Below are 21,476 nucleotides of genomic sequence, written 5' to 3'. Positions count from 1 at the left end.
AGTCGTGTTTATATGTTGCTATTTCTTTTGTCGCGGTGTTTTGTTACAATTTTTGGTCCTAAGCATTTTATACAAGTTTTTCAAAAGTACAATAGTAATATTTGTGTTAATTCTTTAATCATTTCAAAATTTGAGTAAGGGCTCGAACCTCATTTGTTTGAAGAAAAGGGTGAAGATTGAAAACAATGGACAATGAAAGAAATATACTATTTGAAGAATCAATAGTAAAAGAAAGATAGTAATTTATGAAGTAGATAAAGAAATTAACAATAGTTAATAAATAGAGGCAACAAACAAGCTTAGATTGTATAAGGGAAATTTATAGGGCAGATGAACAATTATTCAAATAGATAAATAAAGATAAACAAAATTGACATCGCTGCCAAATTAAGGGAAAACAGACAGTTTGTTACAGCAGCATCAATTAGTAAATATAGTGGAAAAGCGTTGAGAAATAAGAGAATCATGAAAGAAAAATCGAAAACAAATGGACGATAATAAACATAAGGCGTGTTAGAGAATCAGTGAAACAAAATAAACAGAATATAGATGGTAGATAGAGAACCTGGAGCTTATTCGAGAACGGACATCTCAAATCAAAAGCACCAATCGAAGCACGAGAACCGTCACAAAGGATTTTGCTCGATAGGCACCATACGTTTGTCAGCTCCCGTGCCTCGACTGGCACCTCAGGCTCGAGATGTCCGTTCTCTAACAAGCTCCAGGCTCTCTAATGGTAGATAAAAACGAAAAGAAGAGAAACCCCGTTGTGCGATGTTTCAGGTACATCCACAGCAGTTGACTCAACATACTGCGAATCAAAACAATACCGTCTACAATCACAAATTACTTCCCTGTCCCACATTGTCGCGCCCCTTTCTTTTAGCCGTCTCGAGTCTGACCCGCGGTGGTCAAAGGTTTACGAGCCGTTTCCACAGGCCACCAGCTAGGTCATCATGAAAACCAAGCCAACGTGGAGGTAAGAAAATAGGACACTTGCAAGGAACCAGAGCTATACTGTCTTGATCAAGAATGATCTAACAGGACTACGGACGTAGTCAGTGTCGCTCCTTCCAGGATGTTCCTCACCTGAGCGTCAACTGAAGAGGTATCATCAGCATCATTCGCACTTGGCCTGCTACAAAAACAGAAATTCTTAATTTAAAAAAATCTTAAATTTCAAATCTTGGTAATTGTGGTTAGGATAATTGAATCACAAAATTTTTATTTTCTCAAATTGTTGGTCTGACTTGCAAACTTGATTTTCTGTAATTTAAGATGCAGCATTTTGAACTTTAATTTCTAAAATTTAAAATTTTATGATTTTGAAGAACAGTGATTTTTTTAATTTAATCATTTTTAAATTCAATAAATTTTATAAATTTTTAGAATCTTAAGGATGTATTAATTTTAAAAATTTGGTGAATTTTAAGAATTTGTTGAATATTATAAACTTTGAGCAATTTAAGAATTTAAGGGGTTGCATACATGTAGAAAATCACAAAATTTCATATAACAGAAAATTTATTAATTCAACTTAAAAGATGATTTTAAAACACTCCTGAAAGTTTCATGAAGGTATTTCATGATTTAACTGAGTTAGAGGCGATTTAAGCTCAGAGTTTTGCCATGCGCAAAGCAAACTGTCTAACTTTCTGAACGTTTTTCTCTGAACATCATGTTAATTTACGGGTGCCACGATATTTCGACATGGGACGGACCAAATTGGCTGAAATTTTGGGTGAAAACTCCCAAGACATATTCCATGTGCATGACGAAGCCCGATTTTGAAATTTTGAATTTTCAAAAAAAAAACAAAAATCAAAAACTGGCGATTTTTTATATGAAAAACAAAAAAATATTTTTATCTTTTTTTAAAATAAACTTTTTGAAAATCGGCCTTCGTCATGCACACGAGACCGGTTTAACGAGTCTTCACCAAAATTTTGAGCCGATTTGGTCGAAGCAATGTTGAGATATCGTGGCACCTGTTTTTTGAAACTGATAACTTTTTTTTTTGTTCGATGCCACTATCCACTGCGACCAGGAATTAGATCTATTGCGGACTTGCAATTCTATTTATAGAATCACAAAGGCTTCTTCTGTTATTAGGCAGATGGGACAATTATACAGAGAACAGTTGGTCCTTATACATGTGAAGAGTACAGGGGAAAGGATGTGCCGAGCCATGTGGGTTTGAAACCACGACCTTCCGCTCATAAAGCGAAACCTGTAACCATTAGACCACAGGAGCTCGGCTAACTGATAACTTCAAATAGCTATATCTCGGCAAAGCTACAACCAAATGTCTTTAAATTTATTTTGTTTATAGATGAAAAGTAATATTTTAATGACCTGAAAACAGATTTAAAAAAAAAGTTTAAGTGTGTGCTCAAACCCACCACTGACATTTTTGCCGATTTACATGTATGTAACCCCTTAATTAACGCAGCTTTAAAAAATTCAGTGATTTTAAAAATTTAAAAAAAAAACTAGAATTTCAGAATTATTTCTTGATTTTGTTTTCCAGAGCCTCTCAGCTTTAGGTTAAGAAATATCTTCTAGATTTCAGTCATAATCTTTCATTCGAAGCTGGGTCTTGTCGAGTGATTTTAATACCTTCTCTCAGTGAGGAAAGCAGAAGCGCGAATTATTGTATATCATCCGGTCATAAGTTAGGTCACACTCTCAATTGATTTATCACCTGCATGCTTATTTCCCCCAAAATTAAGTGACTGTATCAATACAATCAAACGGTAACCCAAATTCGACCATTCAAGGAGAATGGATATCCATCATATCTCCCTTGCCAAATATTATAAATATTGCCACAAATCGAGATGTTACTCGGAAATCCGTAACCAGTCGAGCGGAATTGTCGCGCAAAATGTGTGATACTTCGCAGTGTCTACCGGGCCGCATCTCTGGGTGTTAATTGGGGACTACAAAACCATGCGTACGACGCAGCGATCCTCAGTCGTGCAGTGTTTACATCGATCGAGAGTTGTTTCCCGACGAACAAAATGAGTCATCTCAGCGCAACGCTTACGGTAAGCAATTTCTACGACCTACGAGTTCGGTTTGAAAGTGAAAATTGCAAAATTTTCAGTGCCTCGCAACAACGGTACTGGTAATCGCGCTAGTTACGTCCACGCTTACTCCGCGCGTGTCCTGCCAGGTGAACCACGTCGTAGACCAGGACTTGCAGGCCGAGGGGACGACCATCATCTTCCGACCGCTGTTCGTGTACAAGATGCAAAAGGCCCAAGCGGAGAAGCGCCGCAAGATGCGTGAGGAGTGGGAGAAGCTGCACCCCAATTTGAACTACTACGACTATCGGCATAATCTGACGCGGAAGTAGTTTCTGTTGTTGACTAGGTGTTTAAGTACATTTATTGTTTTGTTACTGAAAGTACACGTTTTGTGAAGTCACTTTTCGAAATCCCTGAACTGGAACAGTATCATGATGTAGGTGACGATGGCGGCAAACACCTGCAATCGGGAAAAGGAGCCATGAAAGATCGTCATTTTTTCAACGGAAGAAAGGGTCGTTACATTGTAAAACACTTGCAAGTTTACGGTGAAAAGTCCGCAGGCGGTGATTTTGGGCGATTCCGTCATCAGCTTGAGGTTGATTAGGTCGAGAAAGTTCTGAAAGCATGCGAGTGTTACGAGTTTTGTGGTTTTTGTTGGACTTGTTTGGTATCTCACCAGATAGTCCTCGGAATGCTCCTCCGTGGCTTCGTACTGAAGCGATTTGATTGCATTTTTAAACTCTTGTTCCTGAAATTAGAAGAGAAAAGAAGCAGCTTGAGAATTGCTACCGATTCCGTGTGATAAGGTAGGGATTTCAGACTGATTTTCGAGTTTGTAGAAGTAAATCCATGGTCCGACTCACCGCTCCAGCCAGACGGTCAAACTGGTAGGCGAACCCGAAAAACAAGGCGATACTCGGAATCACATAGATTGGCTCCATGACTAAATGAACCACAGCCACGTTCAGCGTAAGAAAGTGCAGGCTTCCATACGTTACGACGGCACAGCTCACAAAGGGCATCAACGTGGACAGCAGCAATTGAACGCCAAAAGTATTGGCCAGCAGTTGCTGCATGGAGATGAGTCGATCGTATAGCTTTAATGACGGAATCAATCGCTTGCGATCGGGCCTGTTGCTGATCAACGTGTGCTGGAGAAGTTGATATCGTATCGTCAGGTGTTCAGCGAAGGACTGTACGAAGACCTTCTGCAGACAGAATTGTAATTCTAGGCAGAGAGACGAGATCAGCATGACTGTGGTGCAGAGTCCGTACTTGTCGAAGAAGAGTACGCAAATGAGCAACCGAAAGCCAATCATCAGGCTGTAGATAATGCCTATAAGTTTGAGCTGCGCCCGCACCAATCGCAGACGAACGATGGTTTGCCAGTTGTTGGTTGCTTTTCTGAAATGTTCGTCGAATAGAATAATCCGCTGCATCATGTCTGAGATGTTGTGACGATCCAACAGAAACAGCACGCCCAAAACTGGAGCTGTGAAATTTATTGCGAAAAAACGAGCCAGAGAACTGAGCTGAGCTACATTGCTCATGAAAATGTTCAATCGTTCATTGAAGATTAAAACTCCACAGAATGCGTTAATAAGGCCTAAAATTATCGGGATTGCGGCAATGGTAGCTGGATTTCGAAACACCACTTTATAGCGCCCGTCTAGGATAACCACACGGCAACTGAGTATGTACAAGGTGTTGAACACGTTAACCAGCTCAAGGTCGGACATGTCGTAGACTGTGTGCTTTTTCGGATATAAGGATGATTTCTAGGGGTATTTTTCCCAGAAGCGTAATTTCAAATCCATACGTTTTGTTGGCATGCTGATTGATACGCTTATCAATCATACAAATGTTATATTTTGATAGCCGACCTAATACCGGATTCACTAGATAAACTTACCTCAAAGCTCAATCGCTCAAACTGATACGTGAGTCCGAAGAAGAGTAAAACCCGTGGAATAAGAAACACCGACTCGATCGCCACAGTGATCGCTGATACACCCATGCCCAGCATATGAAAGCTGTGATAGGTGATGATCGCACAGTCCAGGAAGGTTAGCAGCGTCGACAGCAGCAGCTGAACTCCGAAAGTGTCCGCGAAGATCTCCTGCATCAAAACTAGCCGATCGTACAGCTTTACTGACCGGACTAGCGTCCGGACACTCGATGGTCGCAGCTGGCGGCGAAGAAGTCGGTAACGTTCGGAGAATTGCTCGGCAAAGTGCTGCATGAACAGCTGGTGAAGGTAGAAGTAGAGTTCCAGCAGACCGGCTCCGAAAAGAAGGATCGTTGTGTGCGGTCCAAATTCCAAGTAGTATGTCAAACACATGAATGCTCGGATACCGAGCAAGACCGCGTATGTCAGGCAAATAAAGGTGATTCCCGTTTTTGCTAAACGTAGTTTGATAGCAGGTTGCCGTCCATTGATTAACCTGCAGCTGTGACGATCATAGCTTATCAACGATTCGAGCAGTTTGAGGATTTTTCTGCGTTGGACCAGACACCACACGGTCAGAAACACGACGATCGCCGTGAGCGAAACGTAACGAGCGAGCGAACTTAGCTCGGCGGTACTTTGCAGGAAAAAGTGTAACCTTTCCAGAGTTATAGTTCCGCCGCAGAATCCAGTTATCCCACAGATGACAAGGGGCCCGATGAAGGTCGAAACCACGTTTCGATGGTACACGTGGTAATGTCCTTTACGTTGCACTATCCGACAGCTGGACACGTACAGCGAGTTGAACAGGTTGACCAGCTCCATATTGGACGTGCTAGTAGACTGCTGGATTTAGGAATACTTAGATCAACATAATCTCCTTAAATGGGTTGATTCCAGCTTAATGCTGTTTTGTTGTTGTTTTGAATACATTATTTTAGACAAGGTCAAATGGTACCTACCTTTCTCTCGACACAGTCAAAACTGTACGATACCCCTAGCAGTACGGCTGAGTTGTTGATCAGCACGGTCGCCATGACATGTATTACTTCAAACCAAAAATTGCCGGATACCCGTCGATCGGCGCAATACACCAGACCGAGGTATCCGAAGAAGGACACTTTTACGAGCAGATGGAACAACGCCAACAGTAACCGCACTCCAAGGGTTTCGGCTATGGCTCGCTTGATCTTGACCAACCGATCTGATGCGTCCAACAGCGAACCGATCGGACATGTCTTGAGGTGCAGCGTAAGCTGCTGCATTTCCCAGCACACAAAGTGTGCGAAAAATTGGACAAACACTAGACTTATGTTGACGTAGACATTGGCCATTGATGTTATTAATGAGGCAATCGTTTCCAGGAAATTGGAGTTTGCAGCGTGCTTCAAGAGCTGTAGTACAAATAGCAACGTGTATGATCCAACAACAGTAGTTATTTGTAGTAGAATCAAAACGAGCCCTAAGTTGAATGTAGGAATCTCTTTGAAGAGTTCATTCCGGCAAGTGACATAGCTCAACATTAGCCGGCCCAGGGTAAGCCATTTCCGTCGTCTTAAAAATTGCTCCACCACCAGCAGCAAGATCGTCAGATTAGTGATGACGTAATTTCCTATAACGGAGAAGTTTGCTACGAATGACCCTGCGTCAGAGTACGAATACTGTGTAATGTAGTGCAGAATAAAGCCAAAGTACAGTGCCACGGCTACCGGACTGCGAAACGTTCCAGCTTGAACCATTTCACCTCGCACTGCGTCGTACTCCATGTTGCACATCAGAAGCAGCTTGAAGACTCTGAAGAATCGGAACCGTCTCATCGTAACTTTCGGGGGGAACTGACCAAAGATGGCCGATGATTACACGATTGTTAAAGGTAATTCATTAGAGAGTTGTTATTGTTTATACAATGTTAAATATGTACATACCTCGCTCTGCACCCGGTCGAAGCCGTACGTCACCCCGAACAGTACCAACGTATTGTTGATCAGCATTGTGACCAGCGAGTGCGTCAAATCAAACGAACGCTCATAGGTTAACTGACGATCAACCACATACAGTAGACTAAGGTAGCTGATGAAGGAAACGTTCACGATGAGCTGGAGCAACGTCCACAGGAAACGTACTCCGAAGGTAGAGCCAAGGCTGCGTTTGATCACGATCAGTCGGTCGAAACTGTGCATCAAAGGTTGAATCGGAAGGGAGCGGCGATGCAGCGTGAGCTGCTTCATTTCATTACGAATAAAATTCGTAAAAAATTGAGCGAAAATCAGATTTCCCAAGATGTATACATCCGACATAGTTAAAATAAAAATCACAACCGATCGAAAGAAATAAAACTGAGGTAGATTTCTTACAAATTGTGCTAAGTTTAGTGAAGTTCCTAAACCAACAACTGCGAAAATTTGAACTCGAATTAGATGCTTTCCCAAGTCAAAAATCGATATTTCTTCAAAGAAACCGTTACGATACTTCACGTAATCAAGCATAAGATTCCCCAACCCGAGCATCCTTTTACGTCTGATCGTCTGGTCCAGTGCCACGATCAGGACCGTCACGAAGGTGACGGCGACATTCCCCAGAAGAGCGAACATCTCTACGAAAGACGCAGTCGCGTAGTGATGCATGTAGGCCATGTAGTAAAAGATGAACAAGGAAAACACCGTAACAGCAACCGGACCGCGGATCGTTCCAGCTTGCACCACTTCGCTGCGCTCGGTATCGTACTCGATGTTGCAAAGCAGAAGCGCTTTGGAAACGGCTAGGAAGCGAAAACGTTTCATGGTGACTGTTGGGATGGTACTGAAAGTGGTTGTTGAGCGGGTTTGCTGGAAGGCATGCATATTGGATCCAAACATAACAACGGGACATCGTCGTAATTAGTACCTACCTCGGTCTGCACCCGGTCGAAGCTGTAGGTCACTCCGAACAGTACCAACGTGTTATTGAGCAGCATTGTGGCCAGAGTGTGCAACGTATCCAAGTTTTCGGCAAACTGACGTTCTGGCATGTACAGCAACGGTATGTAGCTGGAGTAGGACACGTTCACTATGAGCTGGAACATCGTCAACAGCAAACGAACCCCCAAAGTGACGCCAAGGTAGCGTTTGATCACGATCAACTGATCGAAGCAATTGATTGATCGTTGGATTGGCGCATAGCGTAGATTCAGTGTAAGCTGTTTCATTTCCCAACATACAAAATGTGTGAAGAATTGAATGAAAATAAGATTTACCAAGGCGTATACAAATGATAGAGATAACACAAGTACCACTAAGCATTCCCAAAAGGAAAAGTAAGACATATTAGTTCTGAATTTCACCACAGACAATAACGTGGACGAGACTACAACTGTACCGATTTGCGCTCGAATCATGAACTTTCCTAAGTCAAACTGAGATTCTTCTTTATAGTGGTCATCACGGTCTTTAACGTAATCCAACATCAACCTTCCCAAAAATAGCATTCTGTTCCGCCGGAGAAAATGTTCCACGACTACGACAAGAACCGTCAGATAGGTGACGGCCACATTCCCCAAATAAGAGTACATTTCTACGAAGGTACTCGACAGATCGTGATACAAGCGCGAAAAGAAGTAGAAAGCGCAGCACGCAAATACCACTACTGCTACTGGACCGCGGAACTTTCCAGATTGTACTATTTCGGAACCGTTGTAATCGATGTTGCACAGCAGGAGCATTTTGGAAACCCGGAGGAAGCGAAACCGTCTCATGGTGACAGTTGAAACGGTACTGATACTAGAAATGAAGGATGAATTTTGGATTCGACAGAATTAGATGGAATCCCTAAGATAAAACTTATTCCATACATACCTCACTTTGGATCCGGTCGAAGCTGTACGTCACTCCAAGTAGAACCAATGTATTATTGATGACTATTGTTGCCAATGATTGTACTATTTCGAACACAAAGTTGCCGCGACGTTCAAACATGTAAAGTAGCGCCAGGTAGCTGTAGATGGACACGTTTACGGTCAGCTGGAACAAAGTCAACAGCAAACGCACGCCCAAAGTAACATCAAGGCAGCGTTTAATCACGATCAGCTGATCAAAACCATGCACTAAAGGTCGAATTGGCATAGCAAGTAGGCGCCGGGTAAGCTGCTTCATTTCCCTGCATACAAAATTGTTGAACATTTGTACGAAAATTAAATTTCCCAACATGTAAGCATCGGGTATTAAACTGGCGAAAGTCAGTGCAACATGAACGAAGTTAATGTAACGAAAGTATCGCACAATTTGCATCACAAAATAAAACGCAGGCAAACCCACAATGGTACAGATTTGGACTCGAATCGCCAGCTTCCCAATGTCGGCCGTTGTTGGAATCTCTTTGAACAGACTTCTGCGGTACTCGACGTAGGCCAGCATCAGCTTGCCCAGCTTCAGCATTCTTTTGCGTCTGAAAAAGTGTTCCACGACCACAAGCATGATGGTCAGATAAGTAACCAGAACCCTCCCAACAACGGAAAAGTTTTCCACAAACGAGCTCGATGTATTGTGCGGAACCTGGGTCACGTAATACAGGACAAAGCAAAAATACACCGCGACAACCACTAAACTGGGGAGCGTTCCAGTTTGTACCATCTGGCCTCGCTCCGAGTCGTACTCGATGTTGCACATCAGGAGCAGCTTGGCGACTTTGAGGAAGCGAAACCTTCCCATGGTGACCTTTGGGAGTGGACTGACCCGCTAGTTCTTGCTTAATTTATGGTTCGATGAAACGCTTGCATTATTGATCAGGTGTATTGACAACTTGATAGCTTACCTCTTGGACTAGGCGTTCAAACTGATAGGTGAATCCGAAGAACAGCGATACTAGTGGAATGAGATAGACAGATTCCATCAATATTTTCGTCAGCGAATGGCTTTCTTGTGCCAACCAGATGCTCAAGTAGCAATTAATGGCACAACTCACAAATGACGTCAGAACAAGCAGAATGCATTGGATACCGAAAGCATCGGCGGCAAGCCGATGTGTTGTGCAGAGATTGCCGTAGAACTTGAAAATCGTCACTAAACAACACCGGTTGATGTTCAGCACTAGACGAAGGAGCTGGTAACGTCTCGCCAAGTTTTCCGCGAAGAATTGAATAAAAATGTGCTGCGTTCGCATGAGGCACTCAACGAACACCATAAGAACAAGTGTAATTGTTCGGTAGAATCCTGCCTGGACATAGGTTGTTGTGAACCAGACTAGTCTACTGACTAGAATAATTGTATATGTTGAACACACGAACACGAGTTGTATTTTCGTCCAACGTAGCTTCACTGGCATCTTACAGTTATTTGTGATATTGGTACATTCTTCATCGAAGCAAATCAAATTTTCTATTATTTCATGGATAGTATTTCGTTTCAATAGGAAAAGAACACTAGAAGTAAGCACAGAAAACGTTATTACGTTATACCGGATTAAACCGGCCGTTTCGACTGTTGTTTCCATGTACAAATTAACCCGGCTCAAGACTTCTTTATATCCACAATAAATCGTTACTAAACAAACGCCCCATGACACTAGAAATGCAAAATGTACATTGTACGGTTGTAACCGAAGCTTTCCGTTCAATTGCACTATTCGAATACCGTTGATACGGAACGCATTAATGAGTTTCAGGTCCAGCATGGCGTAGAACTGAAGCAAACCGTTCAAACCTAACGCATTGCAGCCCTTGAAGCCGTCGTTGATGATTGAATCGATTCATCAACTATTCATGCTGCTTTCGCACATACAGTATTCAGTAGAACTCACCTTAACCTCAACCACCCCGTACCGGTAGCTCAGCACAGCCAGCTTGCCGATGTGGTCAACGGCGTCCAGAATGTCAAAACCGTACCAAAACGGATACTGGGCCATGTGGAATCCCTTTTCCAGCTTGGTCATCATGCTGAACAGCAGCACGGAACAAACCGTACAGATGGTGGCGATCCCCACGAGCAAATGAAAGCCAACCGCCGCGGTCGTCATCCGCTTAAGCTCGCCGAGCTCGTCGGCAAAGTCCACAATCTTGCGCAGCCGTCCCCCAGGAATCGCGCATCACAACGCTTCAAAGCGCACCGCTAGCATCTCCACCATCAGTTGACCAAAGACGAGCCTGGTGTACAGATTGTACTCCAGCATGATTCGTCCGATCATGGCAAGGCCGGTGGTACCCGGAAACATTAGAAAGACGCCAAAACCTCGAGAGGCCATCAGAATCGCAATGCACGTCAACGTTCCCAGCTCCAGCTTGATCCAGCCGTAGTTGCTTCGTCGACACTGCTGGTGTATCAAACGCGGGAAGTTCATTGCCAGCTCACGGTCAAAGGGAGCGTTCTTTTATTACGTAACGCGAAAAATCGGACTTTTAGACCCCCTCCCCCCCCCTCGTAACAAAATTTCCATACAAATTTTAAAAATTTTGTATGGAGCGTAACACGGCCTCCGACCCCCCCTCCCCCCCTACTGCGTTACGTAATAAAAGAACGCTCCCAAAGTCGATGATCTTTTGAAAGAGTTGCGCAAGACACGTTCGATTGCGCACGCTTGCCAGGATCGACGAGATCTGCACGAAGATGATCATCAGGTGCATCAGCAGGAATGCAACCGTAGAAACGTCGGAAAAAATAAGCACATTTGAAAACATTCGCATCCGGACCATGCCAAAGTAGGCGGTAACCAGGGCCATGGTTAGCAGGGTGCAGAAATTCCGCAGCGTTCTCGATGGTACGGCGCACAGTCGATGGTAACGGCGAACGATTCGGACGTTGCCTACCAGCAGGTAGTTGAACAGGTTGACAAGCCTGCAGGCGTCCATCTCCTCAGGGATTGGAGCAATAACTGAATGAACTGCGGGTTGTTACTTTGATAGACGTGATTAATAATAAATTCCTTTTATATGTATTTTTAAAATCCTTTTTAATTGCACTGAATCCCTCAAAAGGCAAAAGATATTCATCAAGATTAAAGCAATTCACTAAAAGGGGTTCTATCATCAAACCAGTAGAATGATTTTGCTTATATTTGCCGACAATTTCGCAAATCCATCCTTTTTTTTTGCTGAATTTTAGCTTTTCTGGTTTGTTTTCAGTAAAAATATCTGTCAGCAGAAAATCTAGCTATTTTTTTTGCTGTTTTAACGCAATTTTCAGCTACTCTAGCGAAAATTTTACTGTCAGTAGTAGGGTAGGGTAATCATCAATGAGACACTTTTGGTTTTCAACTTTCAAAGATTTTTCTCATTTTTTCATCAGCATGTTTTAATGAGCTTTTTGTTGCATTGTTTAATGTGTTCTAACATTGACCAAAATATGAGATCGCTCCGACATCTACAGCCAGAGTTATTCAACTGTCTCATTGTAGACGCACTTTGCAGGAACAATGAGACAGCTGGGGAACAATGAGACACACTACGAAAATCAAGATTTTTCTAGTAAAACATCATGTTTTTGTATTGTTCCATTGCAGGTAACTTGCCTTGAACATTTTAGAGCAATTTTACCAACATGAAACTTTAATTAACAAAAGTTATACTAAAAAGTATTTAAATTTTGTAAAATCCGTATATTTATACCAAATAACTTTGTATTTTTGGTTAAATGAAGTTAAAACTCAATAAATATGCCAAAAATCACTTTTAATTCATGTTTTGAAAGATTTCCATAGATTTTGAAAAGTTTAATGAAGAAAAATCAAAGTGTCTCATTGTTACCCATGAGCTGAAATGAGTGGGGAACAATGAGACAGTCCTGGATACTGGGTATATTCTAAATTTTGGCCAATCCTAATGAAAGGACATTGTAGCCCAACTCAATCCCTATGGAACGTCGACAGAAATTTGAAGAAATGTTAGTTTTGGTGTTAATGGCAGCCTACGAGCGTGTTGCGCTACTTGCGCATCCCTAGCACGAGAAACAGCAGCGGCGTTTTTGGCACACCCTGTACGAAGCGCGCGCGCAACTCCACACACACACTAACACACGATCTCTGTAACGAAACACACGACAAACACGAATAAACGAACAATCTCAAGTAGTTATCTTAGCAAACGGACGCGTTCTTGCCTTTGCTCCCGAAATTTCTACTTGACCGCGAAAACCGATTAATACAGTCCACTCATCCGAAGGAACATTGGTCCTTACGGAACCGGATACGCGGAAAACCGGTGGAATCGTCGTGGTTCTGTTTTTCGCGAGAAAAGTGCCGATTGAAACATCCGCGATCGGATGTTGGTGACGCGGAAGTGCGCGTTGCTGCTGAAGAAAAAAGAGTAGCCTCCTCCGGGGAACGGCGGAAGTGACCCGGGAAGTGCGATCCCGACGGAATTTGCCCGAAGGCGTTCCGATTTCGTGAAGAAAAAGTGAAAAAGTGACTTTTCCGGAAGATTTGGTCGGCTTGGGTTGGCGTGGTTTGGACTTTGCAAATGGCGGACGGGCAGCAGGAAAAAGTGTGTGAGTGAAATGGACGATGTCCACGCCGTTCGGGAAGTCTAAAAGAACGCCAAGAACACCACCACTGTCTCCGTCGCCGTTGCCGACACCAACACTACCAAAGACCCCGTCGACGCCGCAAGTGAAGTCTGTGGCCGAACAAAAGTCGGAAAAGAAGAAGAAAGAAGAAAAGAGGAAGATGGACGCGCAACTGAAGGCGCTAGTGAAACAGAGAGAGGCAGTGCGTGGAAAGCTGTTTCGTGTGCGTGCGGCCTTGAGAGACAGCGAGGAGGAACCGAACCCGAACGTTCGAAACGTTCACTTCCTCCAGCTGCAGAAGCGGGCTTTGGAGAACATTTACGGCGAGTGCAACGATGTGCAAAACAAAATCTACGCACTGCCGCTCTCTGAAGACCAAGACACAGTGCAAACCGAGAAGTACGTGGAGTTCGAGGGTGTCTTCAACGAAGTGTCGCTGAAGTTGAGCACGCTGATCGATGTCGTGCCGAAGGCGGAACCAGCTGCTCTAGCGGCCGGAGCGCCAATCCAGCAGCCAGCCCAGCCCTACCTCCCACCGCTGCAAGTGCCCTTGCCCAAATTCGATGGGTCCTACGAGAAGTGGTACGCGTTCAAGGCGCTGTTCACCACTCTGATGAACCGCTATCGACAAGAAGAGCCTGCCCTGAAACTCTACCACCTGCGGGATTGCCTCGTAGAGAAAGCAGCTGGCATCATCGACGACGAGATGATCAACAACAACGACTACGATGCCGCCTGGGCGCTGCTCACGTTGCGCTACGAGGACAAGCGGATCGTTGTGGACAAACTCGTGGAGAAACTCTACGGTCTACCGAAGAACAGCCAGGAGGATGCTGCGGAGCTGCGGAAGGTGATCGACACCTGCACGAAGAACGTTGACGCCTTGAAGAACCAGGAACTACCGATGGCTTGGCTCGGCGAGCAGATGCTGGTCAACCTCATCGTGGGCAAGATGGAGAAGAAGCTGCAGGTGGCCTGGGAGGCCAAGCAGAAGAAGAACGTGCTCTCGACCTACGCTGCGTTGATGGCGTTCCTGGAAGAGCAGTGTCGAATCTCCGAGAAGATCGACACCAAAGTGAAACCAGCGAAGGAGAGTGCGAAGCCGAAGACGGCGGGAAGAAGCCACACGCTGGCAGTGAGTGAATCGAAAAACGAACAAAAGTGTCCAGTGTGCAAGGCCGCTCACGAACTGTGGAAGTGCGAAGCCTTTAAAAACAAAAGTGTCAGTGACAAGTACGAGATCCTGAAAAAGTGCGGCGCCTGCTTCAATTGCTTGATGAAAGGTCATCGAACCCGAGCGTGTTCGTCCGGCTCTTGTCGCCACTGTGGCAAGAAGCACCACAGCTCGCTCCACGAGGACAGTCCCAGCCAGGTCACGAACAGCGCAGTTCCAACGACGCCAGCGTCCGAAGTGTCCCAGACGGTCAACACACCAGCAGCCGGAACGTCGACAACCCTGTGCGCGAGCGCTGCGAGCTCGGAGAAGCAAACCGTCCTCTCGACTGCCGTGGTTCTGGTTGACGGCAAGTGCAGCACTCCCATCCCGTGCCGTGTGCTACTCGACTCCGCCTCGCAGATGAATTTTGTGACCGAACGCTTCGCGAACCTTCTCTCCCTGAAACTGAAACCCGCTGACTTCACTGTCAGTGGTCTGAGCGGTAACAAAACCCGGATTAGCCGTCGACTGCGCGCGACCATCAGGTCTCGCCACGGAAACTTTGCTGCTGAACTGGACTTCCTGGTGACCCCACGAATCACTGGTGAGCTTCCGGTGAAATCCTTCGACGCCTCGGAGTGGCCCATCTCAAGCGAACTTGTGCTGGCCGACCCGGCGTTCAACAAACGAGGACGCGTCGATATGCTGATCGGCGCCGAATACTTTTGGAACTTGCTACTAGACGGCCGATACGAACTCGGCCCCGACCGACCTGTGCTGAGGAACACCAAGCTGGGTTGGATTGCCGGAGGTGTGATTGCGAGCGATGCGACGGTCGTTGCGCGCACACTTTGCCAGACGTCTGAAGAAGAGCCGCTCATCGAGCTGCTGAAGAGCTTCTATAAGGTGGAGGCCTGCGACGAGATCCGCTCATCCCCGACGGTGGACGACGAGATGTGTCTGGAGCACTTCCAGCACACACACGAACGAACTGAGGAAGGGCGCTACGTGGTACGTCACCCTTTCAACGAACGCAAGCGCGAGCTGGGAGACTCGCGTGAGATGGCGCTGCGGCGTTTTCTGGCTCTGGAGCGGAAACTGGACAAGCAGCCCGAACTGAAGGAGCAGTACTCGCAGTTCATCCGAGAGTACGAGCAACTCGGACACATGCGAGAGATCGAAGAAGCACCGAACGAGGACCCGGGATCGGCGTTCTACCTGCCGCACCACTGCGTGCTGAGGCCCACGAGTACGACCACCAAGCTGCGGGTCGTGTTCGACGGGTCGGCGAAGACGTCCACGGGCGTCTCGATCAACGACGTTCTGAGGATCGGCCCAACAATCCAGAACGACCTGACGGCGATCCTGCTCCGATTCAGAGGCTTCCAGTTCGTCTTCACGCTCGACATCCCGAAGATGTTCCGGCAAGTGCGCGTCCATCCGGAAGACACAAGGTACCAGCGAATCTTTTGGAGGTACGACCGGAACGATTTTCTCACCGTTCGAGAGCTGCTCACGGTGACGTACGGCCTGGGACCCTCGCCGTTCCAAGCAACCATGGCGCTGAAACAAGCTGCAGCAGATCACGAAGACGAGTTCCCGAGGGCCGCCGAGGTGGTCGACAAGGGAACGTACATGGACGACGTACTGACGGGTGCCGATACGCTTGCTGAGGCGTGCGAACTCCAACGGGAGATGACCGGGCTACTAGCGAAAGCTTGCTTCGGCGCCCACAAGTGGTGCGCGAACCACTCCGACCTCTTGCGAGAGGTCCCTGAAGAGCTGCGTGGCAATTCGTTCGAGGTCACCGACGACAGCTCGAAGACGATCGTGAAAACGCTGGGCGTTACGTGGAACCCGTTTGAGGACTGGTTCTCGGTGTCAGTGCCCGACTTCGACGACCTGGAAGAAGTGACTCGGAGGAAGCTTCTGAGTCAGCTGGCCAAGATCTTCGACCCGCTGGGATTCTTCGGGCCAGTCATCACATACGCGAAGCTGATCCTGCGAGAAGTTGGCGAACTGCACATCGAGTGGGATGACCCGGTCCCAACAGACATCGGCGAGAAGTGGCGGAGCTTCCGCATCGAGTTGACCGCGCTGAGAGAAGTGCGACTGCCGAGATGGATCTCCTGGAAAGGCGCGCTCAAGCTAGAACTGCACGGGTACGCGGACGCATCTGATCTGGCCTACGGTGCGTGCATCTACGTGAAGGGCTTCTTCGCGAACGAGGAGACCGAGATGAGATTGATCTGCAGCAAGTCTCGAATCCTGCCCAAGAAACGGAAGCCCAAGGAGAAGGCCATCTCGACCCCCCGAGCTGAACTGCTGGCGGCACTGCTGCTCGCTAGAATGGTCGTGAAGTTCCTGAGCGCCACGGAACTCAAGTTCGAATCGGTGCACCTCTGGAGCGACTCGCAAATCGTCCTGGCTTGGCTCAAGAAACTCCCGCAGCTGCTGCAGACGTTCGTGTCGAATCGGGTAAGCGAAATCCAAAAACTGACGCAAAACTTCCACTGGCATTACGTTGCTACGCACGAAAACCCGGCCGACTTGATTTCGCGGGGAGTCACACCGAAGAAGCTGATCAAGTCCAAGAAGTGGTGGCAGGGCCGACCACGCACAACCGTAGCCGCGGCTGCGGACGAAATCGTGATTCCGGATGACGAGCTGCCGGAAATGCGAACTGGAGTAGTGCTGGCCATGACAGCTCCTGTCGAACGTTTCCCGATGTTTGACAAGTTGAGCAGTTTCACGGGGATCGTCAGAAGCATGGCCTACTTGATGCGCTTGGCGAGGTTCGTCAAGTCGCGCAAAACGGAGGTGGTGAAGGGACGACTCACCGCCAAGGAGATGCGCACAGCGACGCTCGTGATCGTGCGGCTGGTTCAACGCGAAGCATTCCAGCAAGAAATCCTCGCACTGATGGACGGTGCGGACACAAACCATCGACTCAACGGGCTGAAGGCATTCCGCTCTCCCGACGACGGCCTTCTGCGAGTTGGTGGCCGGATCAAGCGGGCGTTCGTGCCGTACGATAGCCGTCACCAGATGCTGCTGCCGGCTAAGCACCCGATCACCGAAGCACTCGTCCGAGAACTGCACGTGGACAACCTGCACATCGGGCAACGAGGTCTGCTAGCGGTTGTACGACAACGATTCTGGCCGCTCAACGTGAAGAGTACGATCCGCCAAGTGATCCGGAAGTGCATCGTGTGCTTCAAAGCGAACCCGTTAAAGACGACACAGCTGATGGGTGACCTCCCGTCGTATCGTGTCCAGCCAGCTCCGGTCTTCTCGAACACCGGTGTGGACTACGCCGGGCCATTCTGGATCAAGGCGTCGTCAGCCACGCGTAAGCCCCAGATCACGAAAGCTTACATGTGCTTGTTCGTGTGTTTGCAGACCCGGGCCATTCACTTGGAGCTGGTCTCGGACCTGACGACGGACGCCTTCCTAGCAAGCTTGCGACGATTCGCCAGCCGACGCGGGTGCCCGAAAACGATGCACTCCGACAACGGGACCAACTTTGTCGGGGCCAAAACGGAGTTGCACGAACTTTGGCAGATGTTCCAGAACGAGTGCGCCACGAAGAAGATCACCAGCTACTGCGTCGAGAAGGGAATCGAGTGGTCTTTTATCCCGCCGCGGAGTCCACACTTCGGCGGCATCTGGGAGGCCGGCGTGAAGCAGGTCAAGCACCACCTGAAGCGGATTGTCGGCGAGCGAAAGTTGTCCTACGAGGAACTCTACACCACGCTGACCCAGATAGAAGCTGTTTTGAACTCGCGGCCCCTGGTGCCGAGCTCGGACGACCCGTCGGACTACACCGCGATCACGCCAGCGCAGATGCAGGCCGTGCCAGAACCAGACTACTCGCACCTGAAGGAGAACCGACTGTCGCGATGGCAGCTGGTGCAGACCATGCTGCAGCACTTCTGGAGGCGGTGGACAGCTGAATACCTGCCGGAGCTGCAAAACCGATCGAAGTGGCTGAAGACGAAGGTCATCAAGGAGGGTTCACTTGTGCTGCTCGTGGATCAGAACGCGCCACCTCTGCAGTGGCCTCTTGGACGAATCGTGACCGCGCACCCCGGAGAGGATGGCGTGACTCGCGTCGTTACGGTGCGCATGGCGAATGGAGCGAAGTTCAAGCGTGCGGTGACCGAGGTGTGTTTGCTGCCGTTGGACGAGGACGAAGATTGAAATACGATTTCAACGCGGGGGAGGATGTTGCGCTACTTGCGCATCCCTAGCACGAGAAACAGCAGCGGCGTTTTTGGCACACCCTGTACGAAGCGCGCGCGCAACTCCACACACACACTAACACACGATCTCTGTAACGAAACACACGGCAAACACGAATAAACGAACAATCTCAAGTAGTTATCTTAGCAAACGGACGCGTTCTTGCCTTTGCTCCCGAAATTTCTACTTGACCGCGAAAACCGATTTATACAGTCCACTCATCCGGAGGAACAGAGCGAAAAAGTAATTTTTGTCCATAATTTACTTTTACATCCCAGAATCAAACATTTATGAATAACTTTTCAAGGAAGCGTCCATAACCAAAGCCACTATAATGGCAGACGTGTATCCAGTAGACACACCTTTCCCCCAAATATGAGCCTGATTGGTTGAAACTACGACTTGTGAGAGCCATTTTATCATTGTTCCCCGTGTCTCATTGATGACTACTCTACCCTAAACCATAGAAATTTGACAGTTGAGCAGTTCTCTACGGAATCGGTATTTTTTCTTAAATTTTAATTTTTGTATTTTCTAATTCGGCTGAAACTTTTTTGGTGCCTTCGGTATGCCCAAAGAAGCCATTTTGCATCATTAGTTCGTTTATACAATTTTCCATACAAATTTGGCAGCTGTCCATACAAAAATGATATGTGAAAATTCAAAAATCTGTATCTTTTGAAGGATTTTTTGATCGATTTGGTGTCTTCGGCAAAGTTGTAGGTATGGATATGGAACATATAAAAAATAGTGTTTTTTGCAAATCAAGTTTTAGTGACAAAAAGTGAAATTAAAAATCACCAAAAAATTTTTTACCGTGTATCATTTTTTTCAGTGTAGTCCTTATCCATACCTACAACTTTGCCGAAGACACCAAATCGATCAAAAAAAATCCTTAAAAAGATACAGATCTTTGAATTTTGACATATCATTTTTGTATGCACAGCTGCTAAATTAGTATGGAAAATTGTATGAACGAACTAATGATGCAAAATGGCTTCTTTGGGCATACCGAAGGCACCAAAAAAGTTTCTGCCGGATTAAAAAATACAAAAAAAAAATCGAATGACCGAAATCTCAGAGAATTGCTTAGTTCTCAAAGCCGACGAAATATCAGACTTAATCGATCCCTACAGAATCGGCCTACGAATAGACTGATAAAATCGGTTTTAGTCGTTTTAGTATTGTTTACAAAGTGGACCTAGTGAGCCTAGTAGGTGCTTCAATACAAAACCCGATTACAAAGATCTTCCGGACAAACATTACTTTTGGATGATCCGGATACGGTCAAATGGCTTATGATGACAGCTTGTGTTCCTACTGCTGTTTTCCGGAACTTCCGGAATTGGGGGCTACACATTGGCTGATGCACGAAGTGATATGTTTACCCTTTTTCGGCACCCTCCGCAAACGTAATTTGTATTGATTTGACGTTTGCTGATGGTGGCGAAAAGTCGAGTAATGGTGTAAATATTTACTGGAATCCATAAAGCCGTTTGAATCCATTGATTAATCATGCGATTTCTGATTTGAAATTTGCTTATTGTAGCGAAATTGATTCTTCAAACAGAGAAAAAAAATCTCAACATATAGTTTTTTAGTGGTTTGGTCAAATTTGACCGACTGTCAATCCAGCAAAGAAATAGTGGATTGCTCAAAACAGACTTTTTCACTCTTGAGCAACACGACTCAAAACTGCTCAAACTTCCACACCAATCGCTGCTGAAAACTCTCTGTTTTGCTCTCCCTCTCACTCCAATCGGGTAGTACAGGCTCAGAGAGACCGATTTTCACTCAAAGCTGACACAAAATAGTCTGCGATCGGCTCTGCTTTGATCATGTCATAAGTTGCTTAAAATCAATCTTATCAACAATATTTTGAAATTTTGTTGTTGCGCCGCGCTAGTATTTTGTTAGATTCTCTCCTCTCTGACCATACTCGTTTGTGACTCGTATTTGTATCTAGATTTGTATCGCTTTGTGAAGCGATTGACGCTGGCAGCTAGCGAGTCGTATTCGCTCGCGTTCATCGATGAGTGAGTGATTTGTGATCTTTGAACCGAGGCTCAGGACCCTCGATTACAAGTAATTTTTGTACAGGCTTAAAAAGTAGCGAGTTTTTGTTTTCGCTTTTTTCAGAAATCTTGATGGATCCCTTTTCCATGACGATAACTGTGCCCAACAACCAAGAATCTATGACAACGTAGGTATTTTAAACCGGTCCTGAAAACTCACCTCTCGGCTTAACCCGTCGCACTGGTAGGTGAATCCAAGGAACAGTGTCACGCCCGGCACCAGATAGACGGATTCCATTAGAATCTTGGCCAACGGATAGTCCACCTCCAGCATGTGCAGGCTGAAGAAACACGCTTCAGCACATCCCAAAAAGAACGTCAGTGTAAACAGGAGGCACGGGATGCCGAAGGTACGATTCAGCAGCTGTTGCATGGAGCCGAGCTGATGGTACAACTTGAGCGATGATCTTATGAGTCGTTTTTGGTTGGGGATTTTCGCTGGTAGCAGTTGTCGAATCAGTTGGTATCGCGTAGTCAAGTGTTCTACGAAGAACTGCACAAATAGTTGCTGTAAGCGCAATTGGAATTCTACAAATACCGTCAGGACAAGAC

General features: G+C 46.4%; 3 protein-coding genes across 6 annotated transcripts; 1 reads left to right on the top strand and 2 right to left on the bottom strand.

Annotated features, from left to right (window-relative positions):
* Nucleotides 1–3,367: 3,367 nt before the first annotated feature.
* On the bottom strand, nt 3,368–10,626 carry LOC120418926 (uncharacterized). Of its 4 annotated transcripts, none has more exons than XM_039581458.2 (4): nt 9,769–10,626; nt 3,712–3,783; nt 3,556–3,651; nt 3,368–3,492 (listed from the first exon to the last, which is right to left on the bottom strand). In XM_039581458.2, exons 1-4 carry the CDS (start codon nt 10,624–10,626, stop codon nt 3,430–3,432), a joined length of 1,089 nt encoding a protein of 362 aa, XP_039437392.1. In that variant the 3' UTR covers nt 3,368–3,429. The 4 variants fall into 4 exon arrangements, with proteins under 4 accessions (XP_039437392.1, XP_039437393.1, XP_039437391.1 ...); XM_039581459.2 differs by lacking the exon at nt 9,769–10,626 and adding an exon at nt 8,814–9,752; XM_039581457.2 differs by lacking the exon at nt 9,769–10,626 and adding an exon at nt 4,948–5,870.
* A 411-nt stretch (nt 10,627–11,037) lies between these two features.
* LOC120418935 (uncharacterized) lies at nt 11,038–12,066 on the bottom strand. The gene is made up of 2 exons (XM_052709303.1): nt 11,468–12,066; nt 11,038–11,316 (listed from the first exon to the last, which is right to left on the bottom strand). Exons 1-2 carry the CDS (start codon nt 11,795–11,797, stop codon nt 11,038–11,040), a joined length of 609 nt encoding a protein of 202 aa, XP_052565263.1. The 5' UTR covers nt 11,798–12,066.
* A 1,380-nt stretch (nt 12,067–13,446) lies between these two features.
* LOC120418936 (uncharacterized) lies at nt 13,447–18,807 on the top strand. The gene has a single exon (XM_039581473.1). The coding sequence runs from the start codon at nt 13,447–13,449 to the stop codon at nt 18,805–18,807; it is 5,361 nt and encodes a 1,786-aa protein (XP_039437407.1).
* The last annotated feature ends 2,669 nt before the right edge of the window (nt 18,808–21,476 follow it).

The sequence above is a fragment of the Culex pipiens genome, chromosome 3 (assembly GCF_016801865.2).
Source record: "Culex pipiens pallens isolate TS chromosome 3, TS_CPP_V2, whole genome shotgun sequence".
Classification (NCBI taxonomy): domain Eukaryota; kingdom Metazoa; phylum Arthropoda; class Insecta; order Diptera; family Culicidae; genus Culex; species Culex pipiens.
Note: the sequence above shows the minus strand (reverse complement) of the source record. Positions and strands in the feature narration are given on the sequence as shown.

Excerpts from the sequence above, each read along its gene's own strand:
- LOC120418935 (XM_052709303.1), bottom strand. The coding sequence starts at position 11,797 with ATGGACGCCTGCAGGCTTGTCAACCTGTTCAACTACCTGCTGGTAGGC. Across the intron at positions 11,317-11,467 it reads AGATCATCGACTTTGGGAGC|AACGCTCCCTTTGACCGTGA; the intron begins GTTCTTTTATTA and ends ACGTAATAAAAG.
- LOC120418926 (XM_052710497.1), bottom strand. The coding sequence starts at position 4,774 with ATGTCCGACCTTGAGCTGGTTAACGTGTTCAACACCTTGTACATACTC. Across the intron at positions 3,784-3,898 it reads TTGACCGTCTGGCTGGAGCG|GAACAAGAGTTTAAAAATGC; the intron begins GTGAGTCGGACC and ends TTCTAATTTCAG. Across the intron at positions 3,652-3,711 it reads AGCATTCCGAGGACTATCTG|AACTTTCTCGACCTAATCAA; the intron begins GTGAGATACCAA and ends GCATGCTTTCAG.
- LOC120418936 (XM_039581473.1), top strand. The coding sequence starts at position 13,447 with ATGTCCACGCCGTTCGGGAAGTCTAAAAGAACGCCAAGAACACCACCA.